The 7714-nt window shown below is 34.1% G+C and overlaps 2 protein-coding genes across 3 annotated transcripts in view; one reads left to right on the forward strand and one right to left on the reverse strand.

Annotated features, from left to right (window-relative positions):
• Positions 1 to 5889, forward strand: part of LOC113383765 (ATPase family AAA domain-containing protein 2-like) — a 35385-nt gene extending 29496 nt beyond the window's left edge. For both annotated transcript variants that reach the window (XM_026622025.1, XM_026622026.1), the window contains exons 3-4: positions 1488 to 1593; positions 2080 to 5889. In XM_026622025.1, the coding sequence (XP_026477810.1) occupies positions 2245 to 5613 (3369 nt within the window). In that variant the 5' untranslated portion in view covers positions 1488 to 1593; positions 2080 to 2244 and the 3' untranslated portion in view covers positions 5614 to 5889. The remainder of the gene's footprint in view (positions 1 to 1487; positions 1594 to 2079) is intronic.
• The window catches only part of LOC113383641 (ras-like protein 2), a 32012-nt gene extending 25538 nt beyond the window's left edge, over positions 1 to 6474 (reverse strand). Inside the window, exons 1-3 of the mRNA XM_026621891.1 lie at positions 6448 to 6474; positions 6269 to 6356; positions 1523 to 1734 (exon numbers count right to left, since the gene is read on the reverse strand). Coding sequence (XP_026477676.1) covers positions 1523 to 1734; positions 6269 to 6356; positions 6448 to 6474 — 327 coding nt within the window. The remainder of the gene's footprint in view (positions 1 to 1522; positions 1735 to 6268; positions 6357 to 6447) is intronic.
• Positions 6475 to 7714: the final 1240 nt, after the last annotated feature.

Below are 7714 nucleotides of genomic sequence, written 5' to 3' on the forward strand. Positions count from 1 at the left end.
ATACAATATAATTTACAATATTCGACTGATACAATTTAATTATCAGACTGTTTATTAATATTCATTAATTTGGAAACTGTACGACCCTTTGTAATAAACTGTTTCCAACCTGATGGATCCCGTCCCACAGGTTGGAAACCACGGTATTAATGCATTTGCTCTCCTAGCAGTTTAAATTAAATATTATCCCATGCTGCGACCTCATATTGTAAAATTATTTGTACCTTTGTTCAATAATATTATTTGTTTAAAAGTCAAAGTTTTATATATTAGAAGGAATGAGTGATAATTTGAATTCCTGACGTGTAACGATTAGTTCGAATTATATGCTGGTTACTTTGTTAAATTGAGATCAATGATGTGTTTCGATCAACAAATGTTACTCATTTGGTATTATACTATTGTATGAATCTTATAACGATTTAAACGATCCGTGATTAATTAGATTTAAAATTATTTCAGATTAAAAGTATAACGAATCAATAATATTCTACATTGTTTTCCTTATTACCTTATCTGTTCAAATTTACACTAGTCTGGTGTCAAAATAACTCATATTACTCTAATAGACATTTTATGCTTAACCCTTTCGCTACGAGCGTCGTCTATAGACGACATCCACACCTGTGTATATGGAGATCGTCTATAGAAGGCATGTTGTGTATTGATTTTCGCTTCAAGAAATTTTACTATGAGTTAAACTTTTGAGAATTTTAATTTTTTATTATAATGTTCAGTTATTAAAAGTGTAATTTTTCATTTTTAAATGCAGCTTCATTGATAATGATTGAAATTTTTAAATATTATATATTGATTTGCTCGATCCGTTCAGTAGCGCTACTAACCCAGTCATAACAGTAAACTACCTTGGAATTAGAGATACTCAGTTGTAAGTCAGTAAATACTTGTATATTGACACACTAAAGTTGTCTCAAAACCTACATATGGTATTGACACCCTACCATATGTAGGTTTTGAGACAACTTTGGGATGTCAATATACAAGTATTTACATACTTTCAGCTAGGTATCTCGAATTCCGAGATTCTTACCTAATTTAAGCTTAAATGACTGGACTATACTGAGCAACTCGCCGTTCCGTACAGCAGCGTCTCTCACACTCGTCGCTAAAAGGGTTAAGACCAGCGTATTTATTCATTATTTATTCTCTTTCATGAGATGAAAATAAAATATTTTGAATAAAAACAAAGCATTTATAATATCTCTTGATATCGAGGGAAAAATATAAACATTTGCAATCGCTTGGTATTTACCACGATTAAATTAACCTCTATAAAATTAGTCAGTGATGACTCAAAATTGCTCTTTGGTCTTTCATTAGCGCCATTAATGATTTACGCCCCTGCAATTTTTTTTATAACGTACAGACGGTACAACGATTGTTAAAAATGATCAATTATTATGATATATAGTTCTTGTCACCTTTATATCTATAGAAAATTCAATGCTTTTGTTTTTTCCATATAGGTTCTTCAAAAATACGCTGGGTCGACTTGACTTACCACGCGAGACGTCTCGAGATCTGCTTTGTTGCCGACCATCAGCATTGGAAATTCGTCTCTGTCTTTGACACGTAAGATTTGTCTGTGAAATTTGTACATCTCGTCGAAACTAGCCCTATCCGTCACTGCGTACACGAGCAAAAATCCTTCACCACTTCTCATGTATTGCTCTCTCATTGCACTGAATTCTTCTTGACCGGCAGTATCCAGGACTTAAATAGAAAAAAAATATCTTAAAGCTACATATAATTTTGTTATACAAAATAGCGATTTTATAAAAAATACCTAAGAGGTTAGAAGATTAAAGTTTTATTAAATTATCCTAAAAATATATTTTTCAATAAAAGCAAGAAATAAGTTTATAGTTCTGTTGGTTACTGCATTACTATCATTAAGGTGCGAAGCCAAGATAATTGATCTACGTAAAATGTTGCAGACAATGACTGAAAATATCATACTGAATTCTATATGAACTTCTAGAAGTATTACACAGTTATATATGTTACATTACTCTAAAAGGAAAGTGTCATATTTTTTCATTCTCTTGTCTATCACAGGGATGAAATATTGAAGAAAGTTCGGCCTTCAACAATCGATAGTTGGGCAATAATTTTTTTATCCACTGTCAGTAAATTGCAAAACTGGGTATACTAAGGAAGAGTTTGCGCTTCAGCAGCGCAAGGAGGGGTGGAGGAGGTGCAGACGGAGCGGACGACGGCAAAATGTCGGAAGATAGCGATGACCAACGGGCTTTAGGCAGGTCTAGGAAGCGCCGTAGGGATGTGCTAGATTTTGAGAGTGACTCGTCCGATTACGCGCGTCGAAACAGCGATCGTATTTCTCGCAGAGTTCAACAACATTCGCGTGTAAATGGAGCAGTTAGAAAGAATCTGCGACCTAGAACTAATACCAATTATCGCGATATTATTTCGCCGAAAATTGGCCAATTAAGACGATATTCTTCAAGAGCAGTAGAAGATGAAGAAGTGGATGACGACGAGGACGACGATGATGATGATGATGTTGAAGTAGTAGTAAATTATAGAAATTCTCGTTACGAGCGCCGATCGAGACATTATAATAATGATGTCCGTCAACAACGAAATAGCACAAGAAGATCGGAACAAGAACAGAATGATGCAAATAATAGTGGTGGAATTCGAACTAGGTCTAGAAGTTCACCTAATAAATCTTCACAAAAAGACGAAACTTCACAAAATAAAAAAGCGTCATCTATGGATATACTTGATCAATCGAACCCCCGTGCTTCTTATAATAATAATGCTGATACTAGATCTCAATTTCCCAATGGAACTTCCACACCCGAACCAGGCCGTAAAGATTCTCCCCAATTGGAGGACGAGATGGAAGATGAAGAAGGTGAGAGACAGAGTTCAAGCGACGATGTTAGAGGTGGCAGGATATATGAATTACGTCAAAGAAAACCTTTGCGCAGCTATCGTTCGCACAGAGATTACAATAAATACGACATTTGGTCAAATGCAGAACCCGAGCCGAAACGCCGTAGAAGATGTTTGAGAGCAACCCGACAACGCATTCGAGATCTCAGTGACGACGATGACGATGAAGAAGATGATAGAGCTCAAACTCCCTATATACGCCCTCCGGTTGCTTGCTCCAGCCCAGCAAAACATAAAGATAAACTAAAACCGGCGAATGATATGGATACCTCGCATATTAAATTATCTGATATTCAGCCCCTCAGCATTGGTGATGATGGCTTCCGCTTTGAACAAGTTGGTGGCTTGGATTCTCATGTGCGTTGCTTACGAGAGATGGTCATTTTGCCAATGTTGTATCCAGAAGTATTTGCGCAATTTGGCACAAAGCCGCCTAAAGGCGTTCTATTTCACGGTCCACCGGGAACTGGTAAAACTTTACTAGCTAGAGCGCTAGCAGGTGAATGTTCTGCTAACACAGGACAAAAAGTGTCCTTCTTTTTACGCAAAGGCGGTGATTTACTAAATAAATGGTTTGGAGAGAGCGAAAAACATCTGAGATTGTTATTCGAACAAGCGCAGCTCATGAGACCATCTATTATATTTTTCGACGAAATTGACGGATTTTGTCCCGCGCGTACATCGAAACAAGATCAAGTATATTCAAGTATTGTTTCAACATTACTAACCCTGATGGATGGATTAGAAGCAAGAGGCGATGTCATAATTATCGGAGCTACAAATCGTATAGAATCATTGGATCCAGCACTAAGAAGACCCGGCAGATTTGATAGAGAGCTATTCTTTCCCCTACCTGCAAGATCGCAGCGTGAGGCTATTTTGAAGATTCATGTATCCAAATGGAAAAATGGGGCACCCGGTGATGATATGATATCTCAGCTCTCAGACCTAACAGATGGATACTGCGGCGCTGATCTTGAAGCGCTGTGTTCCGAAGCTATGCTTCAAAGCCTGCGAAGAACTTATCCGCAAATTTACGAGTCAAAATTCAAATTAGCCATAGACACCGAGAAAGTTAAAGTCGAACATGTCGATTTCCTCAGAGCTCAAGCTCAAATAATACCAGCAGGGTCTCGAAAGGGAAATAAATATGGACGACGTTTACCGCGATTTTTATTACCTCTCCTGGATGCAGCTTTGAAAGACGCCGTAGAGAGGTTGGGCAAAGTGTTTCCGTATATGGATCCTGATACTTCAAAACAAGTTCAGGTTCTGAGACAGGATCATGCTTTATTCCATTCGCGTTTGCTGATTCTTGGACAGTCGGAAGGTTGCGGCCAATCTTATTTGGCTCCTGCGTTATTGCATCACATGGAACATTTGAGCGTTTACAATTTAGATGTCAGCTCAATACATGGTACTGATGATTTGTCATTATCTCAAGAGCAAACTGTGTCGCACATCCTAGATGAATGCATGCGTAGAGCGCCTAGTATTCTTTACTTGCCTTCTTTAGACTTACTGTGGGAACATGCTTCCGATGCCACCAAGGCCATACTTGCAGAAAAAATTCAAATAATAACTAAATGTTCACCTGTTCTTGTATTAGCAACTGCTAATATGATGCTTGAGGAATTAGATGATCGCATACAAACATTATTTCCTGCTCATTTACGTTGTGTTCTACCAATGACTAATCATCCAATGAGACAGTCTCGAGAAGAATTCTTCAAACCTCTGTTTGTTAATTTGGCACTGAAACCTCCTCAAGTGAAGCCAAAAACAAGAAAAGTAGAGGTTTTACCCAGAGCACCCACACCTCCTGCTAGAATTTATACACCAGAAGAATTAGCAAAATTTGAATCTCAAGAAGAAGAGAAATTAGTTGAGTTACGTGTATTTTTGAGAGAGATTGCCCATCATTTAAGTAAACAGCGCACTTTTCGGATGTTTGCAAAACCAGTAGACTTAGATGAGGTTAAAGATTACTTAGATGTTATTAAGCAACCTATGGATTTAGAAACAATGATAGCAAAAATAGATTTAAATCGATATACAACTGCCAAAGAATTTCTCCAAGACATCGATCTAATCTGTGCAAATGCTTTAGAATACAACCCCAATAAGACCAGTGCTGATAAAAAGATAAGACATTGTGCTGTTGCTTTAAAAGACTACGCATATGCTAAAATAAAAGGAGAAATGGATACAGACTTTGAAGATGAATGTCAAGAAATTGCTAAGCGCAGAATGATCCGAAATCAAATTCAAGAAGCAGGAGCAAGAGAGGCTGAAGCCAAAGTGGTAGTAACAGATGCTAACAACAAAACCAATGCTTCAAATGCAAATACTAGTAAACAATCAAATAATAGCAGTATATCTATGGAAATTGTTGATGACTTTTTAGATGTATCTGATCTTTTGGCGGAGGTTAAAGCAACGGACTCTCAAAAAGTAATAATTGATCGAGGACATTTAGACAAACTTTACACTAAGTGTTTGAATATAACAAAACATTCGGATGTTCAAGCCTTAGCAGAAGTTTACACTCAATTGCTGAAGACTATATTAGGTTACTTGAAGCAAGCCGACAGGCAAAATCTTCTCAAAGATTTAAGTACTGAACTAGAATTTTTTGAAAAACATTTGGACAAACATCAGAATGCGTGATGGTAGATTTATAAAATTGTGATTGTGTGTTTATTTATATTTGAGATACAAATGTTTAATGTCCAAAGATGATTATATGTAAAAAAAGTGTATTGTGATTTGTGTAGTAAATATGAGTCACAAGGAATAATCAATATTAAAATTCACTTGTACCTTTTGAGCGAAAAATAAATAAGCCATTGTGATCAAATTGCTTGCTTAAAAGCTTGTAACAGAAAATACTTAATGTTGAAATTAAGTTGGATAAATATTTTGCAAGATCAGCTGTAAGAAACTACGAAAAATTTCAAAATAAAGTTGAAGTTGCTGTTGTGCTCCAATATTACATACTGAATTTAGCTTTTAGTAGTATTTATATTTATTATGTAACTTTTTTATCTACATTAAATTTTTTAGGTATTGAGGCTTTTTGTGTTCATTTTAATGAATCATATTTGTTTTATAATATTAGTAATGTCTCAGCTAAATCAATTTTATACGATATATTTAAAATAGAGATAACTTGGAGAACACGATTAAAATGTTTTTTGTACACGATTAAGTTTTACTATATTATTAAGTTACCTATGTCTTAAATCTAATATAATTTGTATATAATTATTTTTTTATTAATAAAAAGTAATCTTTATATAATAATAAATCCTGTTTCACTTACTGTCCAATTTAGCTGGGATGTCGTCTATGACACATTGCTTTGTGTATGAATCTTCAATGGTGGGATCATAATCTGTCACAAAATAACTCTGCAATTAAATTAAATTAAATTAATACATTATTAAATCACTTTCATGGGATTTAAAATACTAAACTATAAAGTAAAAACATAGACAAAACCAATTCACTTAAAACAATTTTAATCATGTTACAAATATAGTAATATTTAAGATCTTCTGATTCTGATGAAATAAAAATAAGAACGAATCGGTAAATGTTGTATTATTGAGATTGTGATTGTGGCATTGATGTTTAAGTTACAACGCAATGTGTTTTGAATGTAATTTCAGGTGTCTAAAATAAGATTGATTTTCAATATTTAGTTAATCATAAAATATAAAATTTTATATGTTAGAGTATCCTAGAACTCAACGTCAAGCGACAAAATAGAAAACACAAAAGAATATTACGTTGTTTAGAAATTATTAGCTTTTAAGGGCAACCAAAGCTTTGGTGAAGTTGTGACAATTTTTCGAATAACATTTAATGAATAACATTGTCCAAAACCACTGTCCAAAATAATCGACCCACAATTGACCTAATATTTAAAGAATTACTTCTTTGTTGAACTTGAATTTAAAATTTTTAAGATCGGTCGATTTCGACAGGCATTTCTTAAAAAAATGTATCAAAGTGTGTTGGCAAATTTCATCAAAAGCTTGGCGCTTTTAATCAGGTTTTTAAAATGATATATACTTGATAATTTTATAATGAAAAAATCAATGTGCGAGAGCGAAATATTTGAACTAAATGTAAGCAAAATACGTTAACCTTTACTTGTTATTTTCAGGTTTTCATTTAACTCAAAATTTTTCATTGTGAACCTCTCAAGTATTTTACCATTTTACTATAAAGTATTTTAACTTATTAAATGCGCCAACTTTTGATGAAACTTGCTATCACACTTTAGTACATTTTCTTTAAAGGAGGGCTTCTCAAAGTAGACAATTAAATTCATAGTTTAACAAAAGTCTTAATTCTTGAAAACTTGGAGCAATTGTGTCATTATTTTTCACTATAAGCATAGAAATGCTTTTTATGGTGACGATTCTAAAATTTAAATGAACAAAAGCAATAACAAATTCCTGCAAACAAAATTGCTGGAACTTCCCGCACCAAACATTTGAGTTTTTAAAAATAATCATTTTCTTTAGAACTGTGGAAAGAAATAATTTTTTTAGATTTTTAATATTTTTGAAAATAATTGACCTTTTTAAAAAAATCGATTTTTTAATACTTTGAAAATTTTGGAAGTGATCGCGATACGTTAGCTGCGTAGAAACGAAATATCGAAGCGCGTGGGCGCCGCAGTATAACAGATAAACATTGGTACGGAACCCATATAATGAACAAATTTTGTTATTACTATAAAATATGTGTTAATTTG

Source organism: Ctenocephalides felis, unplaced genomic scaffold (assembly GCF_003426905.1).
Source record: "Ctenocephalides felis isolate EL2017-DRISC unplaced genomic scaffold, ASM342690v1 CF-g0.4_SCAFFOLD_03570, whole genome shotgun sequence".
Taxonomy (NCBI): Eukaryota; Metazoa; Arthropoda; class Insecta; order Siphonaptera; family Pulicidae; genus Ctenocephalides; species Ctenocephalides felis.